At 36.9% G+C, this 22,231-nt stretch overlaps 4 protein-coding genes and 1 long non-coding RNA gene across 11 annotated transcripts; 2 read left to right on the top strand and 3 right to left on the bottom strand.

The window, feature by feature from the left end:
- Nucleotides 1–1,080: 1,080 nt before the first annotated feature.
- On the bottom strand, nt 1,081–5,046 carry LOC135165509 (protein ENL). Its single transcript, XM_064126869.1, has 4 exons — nt 4,906–5,046; nt 4,526–4,670; nt 4,033–4,298; nt 1,081–3,924 (listed from the first exon to the last, which is right to left on the bottom strand). The coding sequence occupies exons 2-4, from the start codon at nt 4,662–4,664 to the stop codon at nt 2,218–2,220; spliced, it is 2,112 nt and encodes a 703-aa protein (XP_063982939.1). The 5' UTR covers nt 4,665–4,670; nt 4,906–5,046; the 3' UTR covers nt 1,081–2,217.
- On the top strand, nt 5,042–9,319 carry Ckiialpha (casein kinase IIalpha). Of its 4 annotated transcripts, none has more exons than XM_064126872.1 (8): nt 5,042–5,182; nt 6,955–7,192; nt 7,440–7,551; nt 7,628–7,840; nt 7,921–8,115; nt 8,234–8,585; nt 8,990–9,089; nt 9,181–9,319. In XM_064126872.1, the coding sequence occupies exons 2-7, from the start codon at nt 7,020–7,022 to the stop codon at nt 9,079–9,081; spliced, it is 1,137 nt and encodes a 378-aa protein (XP_063982942.1). In that variant the 5' UTR covers nt 5,042–5,182; nt 6,955–7,019; the 3' UTR covers nt 9,082–9,089; nt 9,181–9,319. The 4 variants fall into 4 exon arrangements, with proteins under 4 accessions (XP_063982942.1, XP_063982941.1, XP_063982943.1 ...); XM_064126871.1 differs by lacking the exon at nt 5,042–5,182 and adding an exon at nt 6,044–6,205; XM_064126873.1 differs by lacking the exon at nt 5,042–5,182 and adding an exon at nt 6,308–6,452.
- Nucleotides 9,320–9,456: 137 nt separating this feature from the next.
- On the bottom strand, nt 9,457–15,090 carry LOC135165508 (hypoxia up-regulated protein 1). 2 transcript variants are annotated; one of them, XM_064126868.1, is made up of 5 exons: nt 14,637–15,090; nt 12,993–14,216; nt 12,664–12,797; nt 12,381–12,574; nt 9,457–12,224 (listed from the first exon to the last, which is right to left on the bottom strand). In XM_064126868.1, exons 1-5 carry the CDS (start codon nt 14,763–14,765, stop codon nt 11,137–11,139), a joined length of 2,769 nt encoding a protein of 922 aa, XP_063982938.1. In that variant the 5' UTR covers nt 14,766–15,090; the 3' UTR covers nt 9,457–11,136. The 2 variants fall into 2 exon arrangements, with proteins under 2 accessions (XP_063982938.1, XP_063982937.1); XM_064126867.1 differs by having other exon boundaries at nt 12,336–12,574; nt 14,637–15,088.
- Nucleotides 15,091–15,273: 183 nt separating this feature from the next.
- Polrmt (RNA polymerase mitochondrial) lies at nt 15,274–20,821 on the top strand. 3 transcript variants are annotated; one of them, XR_010299520.1, is made up of 7 exons: nt 15,274–15,566; nt 15,877–15,987; nt 16,163–17,229; nt 17,358–19,483; nt 19,779–20,045; nt 20,335–20,528; nt 20,694–20,821. XR_010299520.1 is itself a non-coding variant. In XM_064126865.1 (7 exons), the coding sequence occupies exons 1-6, from the start codon at nt 15,437–15,439 to the stop codon at nt 20,465–20,467; spliced, it is 3,834 nt and encodes a 1,277-aa protein (XP_063982935.1). In that variant the 5' UTR covers nt 15,274–15,436; the 3' UTR covers nt 20,468–20,508; nt 20,694–20,821. The 3 variants fall into 3 exon arrangements, 2 of the variants coding, with proteins under 2 accessions (XP_063982935.1, XP_063982936.1); XM_064126865.1 differs by having other exon boundaries at nt 20,335–20,508; XM_064126866.1 differs by lacking the exon at nt 15,274–15,566 and adding an exon at nt 15,580–15,715 and having other exon boundaries at nt 20,335–20,508.
- A 173-nt stretch (nt 20,822–20,994) lies between these two features.
- On the bottom strand, nt 20,995–21,656 carry LOC135165511 (uncharacterized). The gene is made up of 2 exons (XR_010299521.1): nt 21,485–21,656; nt 20,995–21,201 (listed from the first exon to the last, which is right to left on the bottom strand). It is a non-coding gene; the product is annotated as an uncharacterized LOC135165511 (long non-coding RNA).
- Between the last annotated feature and the right edge of the window lie 575 nt (nt 21,657–22,231).

The following is a 22,231-nucleotide window of genomic DNA, read 5'->3' as shown; positions in this document are numbered from 1 at the left end:
GAAGATTCCATGTTTAATGTATTGAAAAATTTTATAAATAGTCGGAAAGTTTAGGCTGTGATTAGCTGTTGGAGTGATTAACAATGAAAAGTTGAATATTCAGAGTCCGAATGCAGTTTGAAATATCAGTTGTACAAGGGATAATAGCGAATTGCGTGACGACAGAACGTGAACTGCAGAAATACACAGAGACAAACTCCTACTGCATTACTAGCTCGATTGATGAAGAGTTTGTACTGCCTCTGGTTGTTCCACATTCTGGCTGTTCCATTCACTATGAAAAAAAAACAAATGAGACTGAGAGAAAAAAAATGATATTCGTATTTTCACATTGAAGATAAGCGGTTTGTGTATGCAAATGAAAAATCATCAAGATTTTTACGGCTGATTCTTCCCCATTTGTCTCTTTTATTTGCGTATTTTTCTTTCTTTTCTCTATGCATGGAAATTACAGTAGCTACGATGAGTTGATGAAGATAATAGACTGCTTGCATTTTGCGTACGTCTATTTCTATCTCGTGTCTAATAAATCCTTCGGAATTCTCAGACGCTTCTTGATTAGTGGCTTGAATTCTAGATATATGTTGAAACAAGTGGAGAATTATAAACAATTCGCTTCATACAATTATTTAATCAGCATGTCATTAAAAATATTAACATTCATTAATTCATCAATATGAATTAATCCAAATTTAATGTACAAAATTTCCCATATTTCGAATATCTAAATATATTTTTCAATTATTGAAATCTATTACAAAATGAATTAATTATTGAAATTGATTAATTATCATAAAAATTTTAATAGAAATGTTACGTCTACATGATTTTTAATTCTAGTTTTCAAATCACATTGGGTGAATTTACATATTAGACATTTTTCCTTCCATTTTCTCTGCGCAAACACTAGATTAAATAATTCTGTCTTCATAATATTTATAACCTCGAGATTCTCCAATATATCTTTGAATTTATCTTGACTGTAACCATGTAGAATACAGTGCTTCATGAATACAGTCTCACAAACCCATCCTCTGTCAATATTTACTCTATTTTGGTCTTCCAAGAAAAGCAAATCAATTTCAATTTTTATATTATTTTTATTTTTATATAACAAAACGTTTGGATACTGTTACAGGTTTCAAAATGAAAACAAATTAAATATTAAAAATGTCAATTTTTTCCGCCTATATCAATACAATTTCTCTCGTACAACTTTAAAAAAAACTCTGTTTAATCAAGAGTTTGCATGATAGATTCCTGTTTAATTAAACTTGTAGAACATTAAGCTCAATTTTTTCAAACGTAATATTACAATTAATTATCATACTTACTTATAGAGACAATTCTCTCAATATTCTGTTTAATAAATTATATTATTTTATTATGCCCTATTATGCTGCACTAATGATGAACAATCTGTTCCCTCAAATTTCATGCATTCTCTCACGATAACGTTAACGCCCTTAACGACACAAATGTATTCGATTTATATTGAAAATATATAATTTATTGAAGTCACGAGGCTGAGTATGTATTTAGTTGTAATTCACAAATACACTAAACATTTTAAAATTGTTTTTTTTTAATGAATTTCGTCCCAATAAATATCTTCGAGAAAAAAATTTCCACATATTCATTCACTACTTTTTCTTCATTACAATGATGTCTAGAAATGATTATATTCGTAATAATAAAACAAAAAAAAAAGAAAAGAAACTATTTGGCAATGTCTTGGACAGCGTTGAATCAATGAAAATTCATTCCTAAACTACACAGTTTGGCGCAACGTAATGTACAAGTTTTGTTTTAACATTTACATAACATTTGAATCTACTTATTTTCTATGAATTCCAGTGATTGAGTGCAGTAAGAGGTTTACTCAACTCATTTTACTCGCTCATAAATATTAGAGTTGAAAATTCCATGAAAATATTGACACGAAATCTCTGGTAGAGCATTTGTCCTCATCACGATGCCCCTCGAAAGAATTTTGAAGGTCTTAAAAATCAATAAACCAAGAAAAATATTTCTCCCTCGAACCGGAAATTTCTTCTGCCCACTCATCCCCCTAATATTCAGGCCTCTTACTCCCCTCTGAATCACTACTCATCATCAATAAATAGAGACGATCCATTGGAACAATAAAAAAAAAAAACCGAAACAATAATGTTTCCCTGAAAAAAACCTCAAATCAAGCCATTACTCATCGGCTCGTCAGGACGCTGAGAAGAACTCTTGTAGTCGTTGAACAGTCCTGCGATCGAGTGCACAAAGATCGAAGTCAAAGGTTTTCCTGGTTATTTCATACTGTCCAGTAGCAGCGATAACCTGGACAACCCTTTGGAGCTCCTGATTATCCTGCAACGTCATGATCTTCTGCTGGAGGTCCTTTAGCTGCGAAACATAATCCTCGGAGAAGACGAGGGGTTCATCACCCTCAGACTCCACCAGCATATTGTTAGTAGAGTCCGGTGCTATTTGTTCAGTCTCAAAGGCCTCCTTGTGTAAATTCTCTTGCTCCTTAACATTGGTGGTATAATTAGTAGCCATCTCAGCAGCAACTGGCGACTGACTGGATGAGACTGGTTCCAAAGGTGGTGAGAAAGCTGGATCCTTTTCCCTCTTTGTGGGAACATCGTCGTCTCCCTTGCTGTCACTCCTCCTCTTTCGCTTCCGGTTATCTTTGTCATCGGAGCGCGGCTTGGACTTCTCCTTCTTAACCTTTTCTGTTTTAACCTTCCCAGAAGATGCACTTGGTGAGACTGGCCTGGTTAACCTGACCTCTGAAACCAGTCTGCTGCTCTCAGGATCATTCTTGATACTTATAACTTGTTTATCTTCGTCCTCGTCACCTGAATTTGAATCACTACTATCCCTGTCCTGGACTTCAGCAAGGAGAGCCGAAAGGGGATTGGTCGTTGGTGCTGTTGGAATCCCGTCCTTGTCGTAGGACTTTTGTTTATCCTTCTTCTCTCGTTTTTCTCTCTCCCTGCTGTCGTCGCTCCTCTCCTTCTTATCCTTCTTCCTGTGTTTGTGCTTCTGGCGTTCTTTATCCACTTTTTGGTCTTTAGTCTTGTCCACTTCGGGACGACTCTTCGAGGAACTACGTTCCCCCTCCTTCAACGGCTTCGGAGACTTTTTGATGTCCTTCTGGGTACGATTCTCCTGAATCTTCTCTTTCTCCTGTTTCTCTGGCTTCTCGTGCTTCTCCGATTTTTTCTCCAAGGGTTTTGCATCTTTTGATTTCTCCTTATTCTTCTCTCGATTTTTTTCCTTTCGGTCTGACTCCTTGTCATCCTTATGTTTCTTCTTCTTTTTGTCAACTTTCACGTCCTCTGTGGGCTTCATTGGCTCCTTTGGCTTTTCCGTATGCTTTTCACGATCAAGAACTAATTTTTTATGGTCCTTTTCTCGAATTTTCGGAGACAGGGACTTTTGAATATTCGAGTCGTGGGGACTCAGTTGCTTCTTCGATACTGGTGACTGCGGCCTCTTGGGGGCTGGACTCTGATAATCAGATTTGGGGGGACTCTGGGGTCGCTTCACTTTGTCTTTTGATCTGTCTTTATCTTTTGACAGTTCTTTGTCTTTCTTGTCTTTTTTTATATCCTCGGGTTTGTCTTTTTTAAGGTCCTTGTGAGGACTGGACTTTGATTTACTTGATTTTTCGATTTTCTCCAATTTCTCTGGAGGAAGTTTGTGGTGATTGCTTTTGTCTTGGATTTTTTTTGTCTCCGGAGAGACTTTATTGCCAGTTTTTATGGGAACTCCGAATAGATCAGCGAATTGATTCGTTGATCGAGGCTCCATTGGACGGTGCCTCCTTGCCTCCGCTCCACTCAATTTTGGTTTCCCTGACATTTGGGGCGATACCTTTGATTCACTCTTGTCGTGGGGTTCATTGGATGTCGATACTAACACCTGAAAGGACAATTGTAAAGGAAAATTAGATGAAATAAATGAAATGTATTGAAAAAGTGAAATTGAAAACAAAAAGGAGTATTTGCAAAGAAAAATGAAAATACTTACACCACCACCTTTGAGTAATTTTCTTCTGAACTCATCAGGTGGATTTGTAATAATTTCTGAGTGTCTCATAACATTAGTAATAGCTGGTCCACTGGGTGCCAAGGTAAGATCATACGATATCTCTATTTTCTTGGGTTCATCCTTGTTCTTAAGGTAAATATAAATTGGCAGAACAAAACCAGCGTAGCCAGATTCCTTCAGAACATATGGTGCGTCTTTCAGTGTTCTCTTAGGTTTGGGAAAGGTCTCATGAAGTTGAAAAACCACTGGAATGACATAATCCCTACTGTTAGACATTTTGTCGAAGTCAAAAATAATAAAATACGAAGTATAAAATCAACGTATGCGATAATTTTCCCCTTACCAGGAAGGGGGGGGGGGAGATATTTAGTAATGAATTTTCTTTTTGCCTGCACATATTTCTGAACTATTATAGTATTCAACTGATGGATTTTACTCATTGAAACAGCTTTTTCAACATCTAGTTAAATACCTTTTTCAACGTATTGACTTATGTCAGCATTGTCAACGCCACGAATAAACACTTCCCAATCGTGTGTGTAGCCTTCAAGAGTTGTTCTCGGTCTCAACATCGATACATGGCCACATTCTAGAGTTATTCGAATGGCCATTCTTTCCTGTAACGAATAACAACACAAGCGTGAAGATGAATTTCATACTAAAATTTATTTCCGGAATCTATAAATCATCGATAAATACATTGTCTAGCAAAAAAGAATTCAGTTAATGAATGAAAATATACCAAAATAATATAATCAATGTTAGAATAAATCCACGACAAGAGAAACAGTTGATACAATAAAAACCACAAAAGTGTTATTTCCAATGGGCATAAAAAAAACAAACACTTACACAGTGATTATCAATAACGACTGCCAGAGTTCACGAACAATTGATTGTAGAGCGATAATAGATTATCCGTGTGACAAAAATTAATGTAAATAGTCCCCTGTTTTCACGTGTCATCTCAACAATCTTTGAGAATTAGTTGGTTTAGTAAAGGAAAAAGTGCACCGTCGATTGGACTATTGAACAGTTCAACGAATATCAATTGTCTCCAATTTAATAAAAACCATTAACAGATCTTCATCTTCGAACTCTTCTCTTCCAACTGATTCCAGTGATCCAGGTATCTCTTTCGAATAAATAACTCAACATCAAAACTCCATTATATTTCTATCAACATGAATGTCAACGACCACATAAAAATAAAGTCACAAAACATGGTATTTCCATGTAAATAAGTAACCAGTTTTCCTCCATTTAATCCTATTAATTTGTCTACGTATGTTGATATGGCTACCTTACACGAAATGTCCAACGTACATATGTATGTATATGACTACATATTTATGATATCCAAAAAAAAGGAAGAGGAAAACTTCATGAATCTGAGTCTTTTGATAGAATAATCCGGCCAATAGGAGGTTTTACATTCCCATCTGTGACTAAATTCATCTCTTTGGTGATTGAGCCTACCCTTCGCCATATTTGTTCGTCAAATAAGGAAATCAAAACCCCATTCGTGACTGCATGAGAACTTATTCGGTTCTATAGATGGCTAGACACTTTCTATAATTGTTATCGCTTTTTCATTATCAATGACTGATTTTTAGAATTTGTTGACGAATATTTTTCTCACATTTTTGTTACAGTAAAATTTGTTTACTCTGAACAGAATAATTGTTATCGTTTATACACACATATACCTGGAATTATTGGAATTATTTGAACAAAATGCTTGATGATTTTCCAAAGTTTTAGTTATTTTGCAGCAATATTTACTATGTCCGAGAACATTGATATATTATTGGAGAAACCAATTCGAGTAGTCTTTCTTATAGAACTGAAAATCCATTGGCCCTCATCCCCACCACCGCTACCCTGAAGGTAATCCACAAATATCGTCATCCACATGAAAACCTAGGGTTAGTTTTCACGAACATGTGGCGGTTCGCCGGCTTCCATCTTGGATTATGTTCGTTTTGAGGAAGCCGGGTGCTCGCTAAATATTAAGAGTTACGTGGTTTATTCTCCAGTGCGTTACAATAATCCTCTCTAGCCTCAACACAAATTTAAAATAATAATTGTAAAAATTGCATTTTTAATTTAATCGTAAAAATTAATACACCAATATTACGCTATGCTCCAGGTAAGGGATCCATTTCGTATTTAATTTTTTTTTTTTTGATTCACATTTTTTTCTTTTGATTACTGAAGCCAAACCCTCGATCGAAGAAAATCATGTTAATACCACTAGATCGTAGTTCAGCATATTTATTAATTTAGCGCCCAGCAGTTTTCTATATCGTTGAAATGTCTGATTAACCGCTGATTAAAAGAATTTTAACTATGGATGATTTGTTGGTTAGTTTGGAGGACAGAATTGTGAGACCCTGGTGCGTAATCTTGGATTTACTGTTGAGGGTTTTATCGCCTTTGCTCCATACACGTCAAGACCCGTCCATTAGCTTAGTCCTCTCATCTCGATTTTGATCAGGTTAGGATGGTCTCGGAGAGAATGTAATTTTGCAAACGCTCAGGTTTTTTTCGTGGCGAGGTCGCCTAGGCACGCTTCATTAATTTTAATCATTTGCTCTTTTCGAATATAACGCGGATGGATTGTAGTGGGCAGTCATCGACTCTGTCTCATAACCATGAAATAATTTTGTCATCAAAAACAAAAACGTCAAGGCAGTCATGTAGATTTAATTAATTGATTTGCCTCCCTCGACGACGAGAAAGAGAAAAACCCATGCCAATGAATTCGCTCGAATACTCAGAGAGAATAGCCATTTCTTATGAAAAGATATTGGTATTGAGAGTCAAGTCCTGAGATTAAAAAATAATATCGTGATTCTTAATAACAATGTTTTCTCCATGTTGTTTTTATGTTCTCAGGATTGATCTACCAGTCATACGTTAGACACTGGATAAACGGATATGCTCGTTTAGATGGTAATCACATGTTCCAAGATAATTGTCGAAATAATAGACCAATAATCAATAGTGTTAACGATATTAAGAAACACGGTACAGCAATAATGGCAATACCAAGTAGAGCAAGGGTTTATTCAGAAGTTAATTCACTTAAACCGAGAGAGTATTGGGATTACGAGGCTTACGTAGTTGACTGGGGGTGAGTAACTATTTTTTAATTAATTTAAACAAAGTCAGCAATCGGTAGAAAAATCATTTTCATTAACATTTATACAATATATAATTAATGTGTAAAAAAACATATCAATACACTATTAGTGAAAAAATTTAAAAAAACGTACTTGTGTAAAATTGTTGAAAAAAAATTATTATGCCGGTTGTTGACGCAAAGACGATAAGTCTTTTACCATTACTGGCCATCAATTAATTCTTCGTGTATGATACAGACAACAAGACGATTATCAATTAGTGAGAAAATTGGGAAGAGGAAAGTACAGTGAAGTATTTGAAGCTATTAATGTGACAAATAATGAAAAGTGTGTTGTTAAAATACTGAAGGTAAATAATCATTCTTATTTATCAAATTCGCGTCTGATGTGATTTTATTTTGACGTATTTTCGGATGATATTTCAGCCAGTAAAGAAGAAGAAAATCAAAAGGGAGATTAAGATTCTGGAGAACCTCAGGGGTGGCACCAATATCATTACCCTTCAGGCTGTTGTCAAAGATCCAGTCTCACGAACACCAGCCCTAATATTCGAACACGTCAACAATACAGACTTTAAACAACTCTATCAGACATTAACAGATTACGATATTAGATATTATCTCTATGAGTTATTAAAAGTAAGTGAAGGTTATTCATCTTTGGGGCGGGTGTATTATGGGATTGTTAAATTTATTATGATTCTGATGGTTTACTGAAGGCATTGGACTACTGCCACAGCATGGGAATTATGCACAGAGATGTTAAGCCGCACAATGTCATGATTGATCATGAGAATCGTAAGCTTCGTTTAATCGACTGGGGATTAGCTGAATTTTATCATCCAGGACAGGAATACAATGTTCGTGTTGCATCACGGTATTTCAAGGGGCCTGAGCTACTTGTTGATTATCAGGTAATGTATTCAAATTGAAATACTATTTTGCCATTTTCATTAGACTTTAGATTTATATCACTAAAAGAATTATTTATATTCGTATGACCTCTTTGGAATGATACCTTTCTTTCTCCAGATGTACGATTACTCACTAGACATGTGGTCACTCGGCTGCATGCTGGCCAGCATGATATTTAGGAAAGAACCATTCTTTCATGGCCACGATAATTACGATCAATTGGTGAGAATTGCTAAAGTATTGGGGACAGAGGAGCTCTTTGAATATCTCGACAGGTATCACATTGAGCTTGATCCAAGATTCAATGACATACTTGGACGTCATTCACGCAAACGCTGGGAGCGTTTTGTTCACTCAGAGAATCAGCACCTCGTATCACCAGAGAGCCTTGATTTTCTTGACAAGCTACTGCGCTACGACCACCATGAAAGACTAACAGCACGAGAAGCAATGGATCACCCTTACTTTTGTAAGTATTATCTTCATCATATATTTTTATTGCTTTACTGTAGATGCTTTGTCATTTTCTAAAATGACTATAACTGAACTTGATTTTATGAATTTATCCATGGATATCGTCGTTAATAGGCTTTATTCAGGGTCACAGATTAAACTTCAATTATGTTGATATCTTTTTAATTTTATCAGAATATGATGCAGAGCACATCTATCATTTTTGAGCTACAACATATTTTTGTCATTAAAAACACAAATCATGATAAACTAAAAAAAGAAACAGTCATTCGCGTTAAAAGGATGACCGGAAATCGAGGCAATGGAGCATCACAAATAATTGAATTTTCAATAAATTGATAATTCAGATAAATTGTCTGAAATAATTTCGCCATTGAAAACGGTACAATTCTCTTTCAGACCCCATAGTGAAAGAACAGGGTCGATTAAATATGGCTCATGGTTCGTCTTCACCTACTCCCCTGGCAGTCTCAATGCCTGTAGGTGAATAATGTCTCAGGTAATGTCGCCATCAATTACCCCAACCCGTAAATTTACGCTCATTGGCTGTAAAAGCATTTCCAATGACATATAAATTGCCGACTTTGCAGGTGTATAGCGAGACACTGAACTCGTTGCCAGCTCCTGTATCGGCTGAGCAGGAAAATACAAGTGGAGTAGCCTGCGGCATGGGCCTCTTAGATGAGTTTTATTCGATTCAGCCGATACCGCAACTCTCAAAAGTTCAACATTAGTCAAAGATGAGAAGAAAAAAAAGCAAAAAAATGTTGACGTCGAAAATAATGAATTTAAGGTTTAAAGTAACAAGAGGGAAAAAAAACGTATAAATAACATAATGAAAAAAAAGAAAGCAAAAACATCCAATATGATTTTCAGTACATTATTATAATGCAGATACATTGTACCATCTGAGAGGAAAAAAAATCGTTAAAAAGTAAATTTCATACATTTTATTTGCTCTAAACAGCATTCCGGCGTTATGAATTACCGACCGCAATAATTCTTTTAATGAAGACTGAAATAATATTTGGTCATGGTTTTTTTTTTCATGATTTAACTTCAACTTTTTTGGGCATCGAGAATAATTTAATTACAGTGTACTTAGGCGTATCCGTAATATTCGTATCTGAAAATAATTATGTTCATTTTTTTTCTTTCATTTAGGAGGAATAATGTGTTTCGTTCATTTTCTCAAATAATCGTCGTGCGTCTTTGTATATGAAAAAAAAATTAAATCAGTACTGAAACATTAAATCGGTTATTAAATGTAATAAGGAGATAATTACTGTTGAACACATTTTTTTCACATATTCAGATGTTTTTTGGAGAATAACTGATGAGGATCATATCAGACATAATACCTTCTCACATTTGCATCTTTCATTTACTTAGAAAAGGTAACTTTTTTTTCACGAAACAATAGTTTATTATGAAAGCATTCATCTCCTCATTTTATTTAATGAATTAAAAGTAACTATAAATCATTCTAGATTATTAATTTGATACCGATGTTCCTGTATTTGTTATTGTACAATCGATAATAACGCCGTTTTTATTTTGTGTACGATCATAAACGATAATACAGTTTTCACTATTAAAACTGACCAAGGGGGATAAACATAATGAAGCAAAAAATGAATTAAAAATGAACAAAAATCCGTAAGATAAAATTTGCGCTAAAAGTGCGAAGAATGAAACGAAATAATCGTATTGATTGGTCATCTACATCATGTATGCACAGATAACAAAAACAATATAAGAAAATATTAGAGGAGAGACTTCATTTTTTTGTTAAGCATATTTAAAATACGAACTAAAAGGTCTTATTATCTGGAACAAAAAAAAAAACGACAAATTTCACTGAATAAAAAGAAAATGAAAAAATATTTGGCAGAGCCCAACAATTAAATTGCCAGTAATCACCTTTTCTATTTATAAAGAAGAAAAATGCCCTCACTACAATGGAAATCCAAATGAGTAAATGATAAAAAAAAAAAAAATTGAAAAATTTACAAGCTACCATGAAAACTTGAGATTTTCATTTGCAGCTCCCGGGATTGAATTTTGCAGAGGGAAATGATTAGTTTATTTTTATAATAGTTTTTTCCACCTAACGAAACCAGAACCTTTGGTTCATTAATTATCTAAATTAATTAAATACTGTACATCATTCAATCAAACCACTGAATTTGTGCATAATTTATTTCGCAATGAATTTCACTCATTCTGAAAATGCAATAAAAGTTCTTAAAAAAGATCACTAAATTACAAATGGAATTATCAAGGTTGACAATAGTGGAATTTTGGGAATCGAATCTACATTTTATTTATAAATAAATGGATGTCGATCATTGAATTGACATGCCATACCTGTCGAAAATGTCACAAATTAATAATTCAATTGGTAAGAAACATTACAGCCTTATTAAACAATGAAAATCGCTATTAAAACCCAGATATTCATTCCACTCATTAAGTCCCCATGCTTAATTATCTAGAAATATCTCCATTAAATATTATAACACATTTCCTAAATTTCACTGCTCTCATAGCTCGAGATGTTCGTCATTTTTTTCTCCTCCCTGCTCTTCTTTAGCTGGTTCAAGCTTTTTACTTGCCGTAGAGCCGAGCGACTCTTCCTCAGTAATAGCATCCTCTTTGTTATCAGTCGTGATACCTTCCTCAGACTCCACATGGCTTGTCGAATTGCTTTCGGAGGTACTGGCTGTTTGGTTATCACTGATTGGCCCTTCAGGGACTTTTTCTTCCACCGTTGTTGGCTTCCAAATTTTTGCCTTGTTCACAAGATACTTGACCTCCCTGTCGAGAAGGGCCATTTTATTAGCAATATCTCTCACTTTATATTTAATTGGCTGGTGAAGCTTTGTCTCAGTGACAGTCTTAATGACTATCTGATGGAACTCCTGAGTGTCGTTGATAGTTCTTTCCAATGTCTCGATTTCGATGGCTGTAAAAATTTTGGTTTCCCCGCCACTGAGGTTTTTCATATTATTCAAGAAGATTTTGCTTCCATTTAACATTGATTCCATCCCTAGGAGGACTTCAGGCCTCTCCCGGTGTTCGTAGACTCTCTCGGAAAGTTCTGAAGTCAGCTTCTTGAGCTCATCCAATTTTAGCTCATAAACGTCAGCAGACTGGCCAAAGCCATCCTCGTAGAGCCAGTCTAATGTCGAGCTACATGCCTCATTGATTTTCTCGATTTCTCCAATTGCAGCAGCGGATTTGTGCTCCTCAGACTGAAGATGCTGTTGTGTTTCGATAACGAAAGACTCTAACATATTCAGAGCTGTCTCTCTTCGTACCTTCTCCAGATCCTTCAACTCCAGCATCTTAATTTTTTCAATGGACTCTGTCAGCTTGATATCTATCAACGGTTGAGAACCATATTTAGTTTCTGAATAGGATATTGGTTCCTTCAGGGTCGTCCGTGTCACCTTCTTCTCGGATTTTTCAGTTTGGTTCGAGGGTTTTGGCTCCTCCGGTGTTGTTCCATTCGTTGAGTTCGGTTTTGCAACTGTTTCTGCTACTGGTGGAGCCTCTGGCTCCTCATGCCCCGGCTTGATATCCTCTTTCGATGGTTCCTCCACCTTTTCAGCCTCTGGTTCATCCGACCCTGAAGAAAAATGTTTTAATTCAGATATAATTGGGATCCATTGGAGTAAAAAGACAGTGAAAAATTCGGTTTTTGATTTTTTTTTTATTGTTACGATGGTTAGTATCAAACCTGAGAATAATTTGCTTATTGTAGAACCAAGTTTAGAGAAAGTACCCTCGTCTTTTTCAACCGCTATGGATTTTTCAGAGACTAGTTCAACGTTAACGAGTTGTAGAAGCCCACTGTCATCCATGGCGAAATGAGCTTTTATCCCTTTACTCTCGGTTACTCCCTCTTTCTGATGTTTCTTAAAGGCCTCAGACACACCGGTCAAGGATACTGTCGATTGATTGAGTATTCCAATAGCTCTGAAAATTCATATTTGACCATTTTCATTAGCTCCAATCAACGGGATAAACTGAAGAAATTTGTTAATTATTTATGCCAATTAACTTACGGAATTTCATGAGGGGGAATGTGATCCAGGTCAGCATAACCCACTGAGAAATTGAAATCACCCAGATGTTTGTTGAATGTGATGATTTTCTTCTGAGGATATGCATTCATTTTACTGAAAAGTGTTCTTCGAACCTGGAAAATAAATTATTTTAGCTACTAATACTACCAATACTCGCAGGGGCATTACTTTCAATAAATTTATATAACTCCAGTAATATTCCTTCTGTAATAATGGCTAGGGGAATTTCATTATTGAATCAAGAAAAAAACTAAATACCACTAGAACAACAATAAGAAAATTATGAACAAAAATTCGGTAATAATCACCTGTTTAGACTTCTCCTCCCCCGATTTATCAAAAACAATATGAATCGGAAAGAGAACTGCATCTTTAGTAATAAACTTCTTGACTTTGAAGCCAGAACTGAGATCAGCAGCTTTGTAGACAGCCCCAAGTACAGAAGCCTCATCAGTATTAATATTCTTCGAAAGTTCTATATTCAAATATTTGTGTAATATCTCTTGAACCTTGGGCATCCTAGTGGCAGCCCCAACAAGAATAACTTGGCTAATCACATCCATCGCCAGCTGTGAGGTGTCCAGAGCTATTTTAATTGGCACAGTGACTCGTTCCATAACATCCGCAGCCAATTCCTCGAGTTTATCTCTTGTCACCTGAAGTTTGAAGTCCTGTTCATCGAGGAGTCCCTCAATCTGTGCGTAATGATCAGCATTGGCACTCAGAACATTTTTAACTCTTCCAGCTTCCTTGAAGAGTTTCGCCATAGCCCTCGGGCTATCGAAAACAGATGACCTTGTCTTTTTGAGTTTATTGAACTCCTCAGCCAGGTAGTGTTGCAATCTCGTTTGGACCTCAAGACCCCCAAGAGTTCTGTCATACCCCACCCCAAGGATGCTCACTTGTGGGTGAGTTTCGACGTATCCTCGGTCCTTAGTTTTGACGTTTTGATAGCTGACAACAGTCGCCGTTGTTGAGCTCGCCCCCATATCGTAGAACATGATGTACTGTGCCGTATCATTGAACTCATTCCTGTGGAAGATTCCGTAGTTGAGAGCAACTGCGGTGTAATCATTGATGAGCTGAAGAGCTTTTATGTCTGCCAACTCTGCTGCTTGAATCATGGCTCTCCTCTCTGCTTGGTTGAAGAAACCAGGAATTGTTATCACTGCCTCCTTGATCTTCTGCCCTGCGGAATTCTCAGCCATCTCTTTGGCTTTGTGAAGCAGCTGAGCTAGAAGCTCTTCTGGAGTGAAGATCGTTCCGTCATCAATCCTGAAGGCTATTGTGTTACGCTCCTCGTCGGCGATTATATCATGGTAGGGGAAACGCTTTTGATAGAGGGAAACTATTGGATTGTCTATGGACTTCCCCAGGAGGTCCAGAATATAGGAGAAACTATTCTTTGGGAAGCGAACACCCACTACTTGGGCATCTTCACCGAAGAGGCGCTCGTCTTCTCGGAATGCTATCACTGCTGGGGTTTTTCTTTTTGATTCTTTGTTTAGAGCTATTTCCATTGGCACTCCAGGCTAAAATTTAAATGTAAATGTAACATCGAGGAATAGAATGTACTCAGCCTCACCTACATCTTACTTCCATTTATCAGGAGAAAAAAGCCTTATATTGTTCCAAAATAAAGAATTGAACCCAAAGGAAAGCAAAGTTTGTTTATTCAATATCTTTTCATCAAATGCAGCGATTTGAAGAAATTTTAATTCCTTGTAAACGTTCATAAAAGAACTACGGCATAAGTTCAAATATTTTAAATTCCACTCTGCTATGTCCCAAAAGTCCATCATTGCGTCATTATACTACTGAACCAAGTCAAATTCCAAGCTTTCCAATTGAACAGCACTCCAGAAAAATGATAGATTACTGTTCATACAGCAATTTCTCCTCCCAGAATAGATAACCTAAAGATACAAACTGTTATAATTAAACATATTTACCGAAACAATGGCAACTTTCATCCATTCGCTGCCGATATCAACACTCATAACGGCAAGCCCATTAATACGTCCGAGGCATAAAAATCCCACCAATATGCTGATCCCCAGCACCAATAAATTCCGATTCATTTTACCGCCGATAAGTAGCTTCGTATGTACAACAATTCAATTTAAAAAATGAACAATTTATTATGGAGCAAGTGTCTAGAGATGATCAGTTGTCAAACTTCAACAGGACGCGAGGAACCTGTATTTGTTGGTTAATCCGGTGAATTCGCAGTAGAAAACGTCTGATTTTCGTGTTACTGTCCTGACAACGAGCGCGGATTTTAATCATTAACACGTGGATAGCATGCACACACTCAGAGCACTTTTCCACTAGACATATTCGTATATTAAACGTGGATTACAAATTGGAAAAAAAAACAGTATAAACTTGTCGAACGACGTGCCGGCAACATGGATTGTCTCTTTTGATTGCATTTGGTTCTCTCGTGTGGCAGCTTTTGGTTGGCTTGAAGAAGTGCTTTAGCTCATGCTTGATTGGTCCGCGTTGTCCAATGAGGGATCAGAAATTCTTTCCATAATATCAAAGATTATGAACCGGAAACTCTCAACTTCTCGTCGTCCGTTGAGAAGCTTCCAAAAGTATCCGGATAACCAATAAAAAAATGTGTGCAATGCGAATGAATGATCATGATAGAGCAATGGCCACTTCATGCGGCTCTCTTCAACCATTGTCTCTAAATAATCTCCAAGTTTTTTAATTCTCCAAGTACTTGTCATTAAATCGAATAATTATGTATCGTCTCATAAAAGCCCAGAGAGTATCTATCAAAAATGCTTACACTGGTCCTCTGCATATTTACACGGAGCCGGGTGAGAAACTGTGCTCATTTTGTCATGTGCATCACTGCAAAGTCCCAAGGAGTGAGTTATTGTTTTTTGTTGCATGACTATTATTTAATATTGACGTAAATCTGAATAACTACGGATTTAAAAATGTCAGTGGGGTGGTTATGTAAGGAATAAATAGGCGGACAGTGTCAATACAGTTATCAATGTTTATTTTTATCATGGTCAGTATTGTTGATATATTTTATATTGGCAGTTTTGTTTATCAATTCCATTTTTCATATGGAACAAAATACTGCCATTACATCTTATACACTTCTACTTTTTTATTTTAACATAAGCAATTCATGACAAATTCAAGCTTTATTTTTATAAACCTAAATAGATCCGAAGTTTTCCCAAGTTCGACACCAGACAACAACAATCAATACAGCAATATTACCAATGGTAAAAAAACTAAAGCGCAAGCCGAAGAGATATGCCGAGCTATTAGAAGGTAATTATCATTTTCACAATTCGCTCCCATCCATTAAAATTAACATTTAAATTAAATGGAATTTAATTAGCTATATATTCTGCACTACAGCTCAGCTTTAAATATCTTGTTTTTGGGAATTATTTATTTTTATTTTAATTAACATTATAAAATTACCTCATCATTGTGCCTCTAGTCACCGACAGCCTTACAAGCAATCGTCGAGCAGCCGTCCGAACATTAAACGCGTCCCATTTGTCTCAATTGATAAGACAGCCGGACATAACGCTAGACAAACTCCACAGAATGAAACGCACAAATTTACTGAACATTTCAAACGCAAAAATAACAACGGACAGCAATAACGAGGCTACTCAGAAGCTGCTGGACCTACAGGGATCCTCTCTAATCGAGGATTCTCTGCGGATGCACGCCGACACTCACAAGCTAGGAATGACAGTGCTGGACGATCTGGAAACTTCCGAAATCTCCGGGACGTCAGACACAGCTTCGATAATAAAAAGTCGATCCTTGCTGAATTCAATTCCAGAGGATCAGGCTCAGCAAGCGTTGGAAGAGGAGCCAGACCCCCCGAAGCTCATCCAATCCTCTAAAAAATCCATGAAGAAAAAAAAGCCAGATGTTGCTGAAATTGTTAGGCTAAAGGAAGTTCATGACCAGGCGAAGAGGGAGAGTCTCGTGAGGACTCTTAACGCTTACCTGAGGGTTTGCGTGAGCACTGGAATGATAGGGAGGGCCTATCACACTATAATGCATTACCGCAAACGTACCAACAAATTTAAATGTCCGAAGGTGGCTGACATTAGCCTCTGTAACATCCTACTGCAAGCCTATGCATCCTCGGGGAATCTTAAAAAGATCCAGGAGTTCCTCAAAATAATTAAAGTGGACCAGCTGAAGCCAACCGCCAAGACATATGCTGCTATCTTCGAGAGCGTGGGGAGGCTTGATCAGACAAAAGAGGCATTGAGAATTTTGATAGACACCCATGAGCAAATGAAAGAGGATAATATCAGCTTTGATGACGTCATGCAACACTCACAGCTAAGGAAGGATCAGTACTTTAATGTGCTAAAGGGAATTCAAATATTGAACCCGGTGTTTCAACCTAAAGCTGAGGTGGAAGATGAGTCTTACGATTGTCAGCTATTGAACAGGATCAGGCCAGATGGGGGAAAAGGGGAAAGTCCGGCTGAGAATGTTCTCTCCAGGAATGATCTCACAAAGAGATATGCACAGCAGGTTAGTGATATTCTATCAAATATTACATTTCTGAATTTTGATTGATAGATTTGCGATATTTTTTTTAAATAAAAAAAATTTCCATCTAACTCAGATTCCATTGACATTGATTACCTCAATCATTATAGATAAAAAACGAGATGGACGGTTCCGTAGAGGTAAAAAGTATCGAAAAATTTGACAATTCAAAATCAATAGTTCCCTATTACAAATCCTTGATAATGGAATTAGAAGAAGAATGGAAGAGAACAGCATCAGCAGCCTTTGATCGCGACCTAAAGGCACTGAAAAGTCGCGAGCATCAGCCAATACCGAACGCAATGGTCCTCTACCCCTGCCTCTGTGTTCTCGATAAGGAAGAATACGTGAAAGCCATCCTCCGAGAAATCTGGCGCCTAGCAGATGGTTCCGAAACCTTTAGTCCCTCTTTCTCATATCTGTGCAAGAATCTCGGAAAGTACATAAACGATAAATACGAAATCCGGGAGAGCAAGGACAACGGCTACCTGGAGGGCATGAACAAGGTCTATTCCAAGTATAGTCAGTGGTACGTAGAAAGAGTAGATGGTGTTAACAGCAGAACAGCTTGGCAAAGAATAACATCAGAAGTGTCAAGAGACTTAAAACTGGAACTGGCGTGCATTGGATGGCCTGTAAACCTCCAAATCGCAGTGGGAAAATTCCTGTATCAAATAATTCTCAAGGATATCAAGCTGGACGTAAGTACGGTGAGACCATGCAGCAAAACCAAGCACTTCCTCCCGGCTTTCTACACATTATTCAGAAACAACAATCAGAAATATCTTGTCGAGGAAATAAAACCTCATCCAATCCTCTCGAAAATCTACAGGGAGTCCCAACCAGAAACACTGAAATTTGACACAGCCCTCGTACCCTCGGAGTGCCCTCCAAAACCCTGGTCATCAGTGAACAATGGTGGATATCTCTTACTGCGAAGTGATGTCGTTAGAATTCCCATGTATGCCATGGAACAGTGGAAGCGTTTGGAAGCAATCCCGAAACGTCAACTGTGGCCGTCATTAGACTGTCTCAATCAGCTAGGTTCCATTCCCTGGACAGTAAACACTACTATCCTAGATCTAGCCATCAAGATCTTCAGGAATGGAGGATCGGAGAGGCTTAATGTACCACAGCCACCGTCAGTTCTAGCTCCTGCACCTTTACTTACGCCTGACTGTAGTGAAAGCGAGAGAAAGAATATTTATAAGGCCAGGATGGACATCAGGAGGAGAAAGGGGGAAATGTACTCCCTCTGGTGCGATGCTCTGTACAGGTTATCGTTAGCCAATCATTTCAGGAAGAGAACGTTTTGGCTACCACATAATATGGACTTCAGGGGGAGAGTCTACCCAGTGCCTCCACATTTAAACCATCTGGGCTCTGACCTTGCTAGATCTATGCTAGTATTTGCTTTGGGTAAGCCACTGGGTCCAAATGGTCTTGACTGGCTCAAGATTCACTGCATTAACCTCACAGGGTTCAAAAAGAGGGAGCCCATCAGCGAGAGGATAAAGTACGCCAATGAAATCCTCGATAAGATTTTGGACAGCGCTGAGAGGCCCATGGACGGGGAGATGTGGTGGACGACATCCGATGAGCCCTGGCAGACCCTAGCTGCCTGCATAGAGATATCCAATGCTTTAAAGTCTCCCAACCCTGAGGAGTACATTTGCAGGTTCCCAATTCATCAGGACGGCAGCTGTAATGGTCTGCAGCATTATGCAGCTCTTGGAAGGGATAAGCCTGGAGCTGAGAGTGTTAATCTACATCCAAGTCGGGCTCCTCAAGATGTTTACTCCAGTGTTGCTGCGATGGTGGACGACATCAGGAAGACAGATGCCAGTAATGGGGTTGAAGTGGCACAAGTGCTCGATGGCTTTGTCACGAGGAAGGTCATTAAACAGACCGTAATGACTACTGTCTATGGGGTGACAAAGTTTGGGGCGAGGTTGCAAATTGCCAGACAGTTGAAGGATCTCGAAGGATTTCCTCAAGAATTCGTCTGGAGCGCTAGTTTGTATCTTGCGCAAAAAACTTTTGAGAGCTTGAGATCTATGTTTGATAGTGCTAGACAGATTCAGGACTGGTTTACTGACTGCGCTAAAGTCATATCGACCATGAAGGGCAAGAATATTGAGTGGGTAACCCCACTGGGACTTCCAGTGGTGCAGCCGTACAGTAAGATCAATCCGAGTAAGGATGGTCTCAAGGAAATTGCTGTGGACGTTTATGAGTAAGTCACTCCTATTGGATTATTTGTTTTAGATTTATTATCTCTTTAACATTAGCGAATTGTTTTTTATGTTGATATGGTTCTGCGTAATATCCAATACGAGGGAAGGAAGCATTTTTCGAAGCGGTCTTGATATTCAGCATGATTTATTAAAAGCATAGAAAATTTTTCATGGTTTGAAGAAAGTCGACAAGTTTTTTGTCAATTTTAAGGAATTTCAAGCAATTTGAAATTTTCTACTTTACAATTTACTGGAAATAACGACATAATTGATAATATTTATGTTTTTCTTTAGAAAACCAAACACGACAAAACAAAAAAATGCCTTTGCACCGAACTTTGTCCACTCCTTGGATTCCTGTCATATGATGTTGACGAGTTTACATTGCGAATACGAAGGGATAACATTCGTCTCAGTGCACGATTGTTACTGGACTCATCCATGTACTGTGGAAATAATGAATAAAATCTGCCGAGAGCAATTTGTCTCTCTCCATTCACAGCCGATCCTCGAAAATCTGTCCGACTTCTTCGTCAAACATTACATCGGGACACATCATGAGTACGTCATATTACTACACATTATTTCTACGCATGAGTAATGTAATGTTATATCACTAGGCCTGATGAACCGCGATTCTAATTTCGCCTCCCTCGGATAAATCGCGGTTTTCGGGCCCAATAATATAAAATAATATATAGTGTATGGGAATAAAAGTAAAAAATGATGCAACTCGTGTAATTATAATTCTCACCGTCAGCTCGAATTATAAAGCCACGTTCGTGGAATGATACCTTTATCACCTCAATACATAATCTACTATTTTTTAAATTACTTTATTTATTTGCAGTGATCTGGAACACAAGAAAGACCTTGAATTCGACCTTTCAATGAGAAAATTGAAGCATACCCTGACTTCTCTACCGACGAAGGGCTGCTTCGACCTTAATAGTGTTCTCAAATCTACTTTCTTCTTCAGTTAATCAATAATGCATAGTGTCAATCAATGAATTTTGTGATAATGGTAAATGTAATAATTTTTAGGTAATTTTTCCTAAACCTTGTGATAATTTTTAGTCTCATATACCTCATGTTTAAATTTCTTACTTTATTCCTCTCATTACGTCTCCCTGAAGATTTACGACACCTTGTTATAATTACTAATGAAATATTTTCATTGATAATTAATTTCAATGTCTTCTATTTTAGGTGAAAATGAACAAGGTTACTTGGATATCCAGAAAAACTGTATTATATCAATAATGTACATATTCTGAACTATATCATTTAATAATGTAACACGATTCATTGTTATTATTAAAGTAATGTTTTAAAAACTTGTCAATTTATTTTTACCTTTATTTGACGATTATGCTGTTTGACATGATTCTAGTAGGCATATATTATATTATTTTATTAATTCTTGTTCTTATTGTATATCTCATTTCAATTCTCGTTTATAGGTACAAAGGTATGTTATATGTATTCAATAAATGATAAAAATCACGTATGGGAGACAATATGTTTTTTGTGCTAATTATTATGAAATGATAATGTTAATAAATTTACAAAATCATCGAATAGTTGTATAATCATCTGTCAAGCCGGTATAATTAATTGCAATAACAAAGCTCTCCGGAGCATTGCCCACCATACCAATATCCTCGAAAGATGCAGTGAACGGCACAACCGAAGTTACCGAGAAAACAATTCGTAGCTGGAATGTAAAAATTGATTATCACCAATAAATATGATCATTAAATGACCAATAAATTGATAGTATCATTATTTGAATGTTCTCTTAGAGATGTGTGAAAAATCCAAATTTTGAATAATTCATGATGAATTGAATTGGAAATGGTCGGCGGCACTTTAAATTATTTGACATTTCGAGTTCCATCTTTGTTTCCCAATAATTATTTAATTAAATAATACGATTAGAACATTTTTATTTATGTGAAGCTATTCATCAATTGGCACATAAAAATATCCTGAGATACCTGAAGTGGCAGCCACCATTACCAGAAGTAAGAAAAAACTATAAAATGTAGTCATTTTATGGAACAATTGTTTTTTTCTCCTCAATTTGTGAAGACGTACTAAGTAAAAAAAACCGTTACAACTAGGTCTTAAATACATACATAGCACTATTATCTATGCACTACTTATCAAAATTTCGAATATGCAACAACGTAGTTACCCCTTATATGTATGTATATCTACAGTAACTTCATAATACGTTAAAAAGTCAGACCTTGTCACATTTTTTGTATTCCTAAATTCAAGAAACTAATTAAGATAGCAATTTCCGAGCGGTGTAGTTGGATGTTTGTGAAAATACATCGTCAGTGGATTTTCCAATCCTATAACAGACCGACGGTGACCTTATCAATTGTTTTTCATGAAAAATTTCCTACTAAATTGATTCGTCGTTTTTAAAATCAAGTGTTGCGGCAAATAGGAAATGTTCGAAACCAATTAAACGTAAAAAAGATGTGGAAAAATGATAGTCGAATGTCGAGACAAGTCGGTTAATTTGCGTTCAAGACTCTATCAATATCCTTGAAAGGCTATTCAATGACACTTGCTGAGTCAGTAGCGCGCATAGTGCCGGCATCTTCAAAGTTTAATATCCGAATAACCGCGTCACTCAATTCACCCAACTCAAGTATATTATATACATCGTACACTATCGCCCTAATATTCAATCGCTCCCTTCACCACCGAAAAAAAGTCGAGAGTCATGT

Source organism: Diachasmimorpha longicaudata, chromosome 8, assembly GCF_034640455.1.
Source record: "Diachasmimorpha longicaudata isolate KC_UGA_2023 chromosome 8, iyDiaLong2, whole genome shotgun sequence".
NCBI lineage: Eukaryota > Metazoa > Arthropoda > Insecta > Hymenoptera > Braconidae > Diachasmimorpha > Diachasmimorpha longicaudata.
This window is presented reverse-complemented; position numbering and strand designations above follow the sequence as displayed.

Coding starts and splice junctions, on each gene's coding strand:
- Ckiialpha (XM_064126872.1), top strand. CDS start 7,020: ATGTTCCAAGATAATTGTCGAAATAATAGACCAATAATCAATAGTGTT. Junction 7,193..7,439: donor GCTTACGTAGTTGACTGGGG/GTGAGTAACTAT, acceptor TGTATGATACAG/ACAACAAGACGATTATCAAT. Junction 8,116..8,233: donor AGCTACTTGTTGATTATCAG/GTAATGTATTCA, acceptor TTCTTTCTCCAG/ATGTACGATTACTCACTAGA.
- LOC135165508 (XM_064126867.1), bottom strand. CDS start 14,765: ATGAATCGGAATTTATTGGTGCTGGGGATCAGCATATTGGTGGGATTT. Junction 12,798..12,992: donor GGGAGGAGAAGTCTAAACAG/GTGATTATTACC, acceptor TTTATTTTCCAG/GTTCGAAGAACACTTTTCAG. Junction 12,575..12,663: donor ATTCCCCCTCATGAAATTCC/GTAAGTTAATTG, acceptor ATGAATTTTCAG/AGCTATTGGAATACTCAATC.
- Polrmt (XM_064126865.1), top strand. CDS start 15,437: ATGTATCGTCTCATAAAAGCCCAGAGAGTATCTATCAAAAATGCTTAC. Junction 17,230..17,357: donor CAAAGAGATATGCACAGCAG/GTTAGTGATATT, acceptor CAATCATTATAG/ATAAAAAACGAGATGGACGG. Junction 20,046..20,334: donor TACATCGGGACACATCATGA/GTACGTCATATT, acceptor ATTTATTTGCAG/TGATCTGGAACACAAGAAAG.
- LOC135165509 (XM_064126869.1), bottom strand. CDS start 4,664: ATGGCCATTCGAATAACTCTAGAATGTGGCCATGTATCGATGTTGAGA. Junction 4,299..4,525: donor AAGTCAATACGTTGAAAAAG/GTATTTAACTAG, acceptor ATGTCATTCCAG/TGGTTTTTCAACTTCATGAG. Junction 3,925..4,032: donor AATTACTCAAAGGTGGTGGT/GTAAGTATTTTC, acceptor TTGTCCTTTCAG/GTGTTAGTATCGACATCCAA.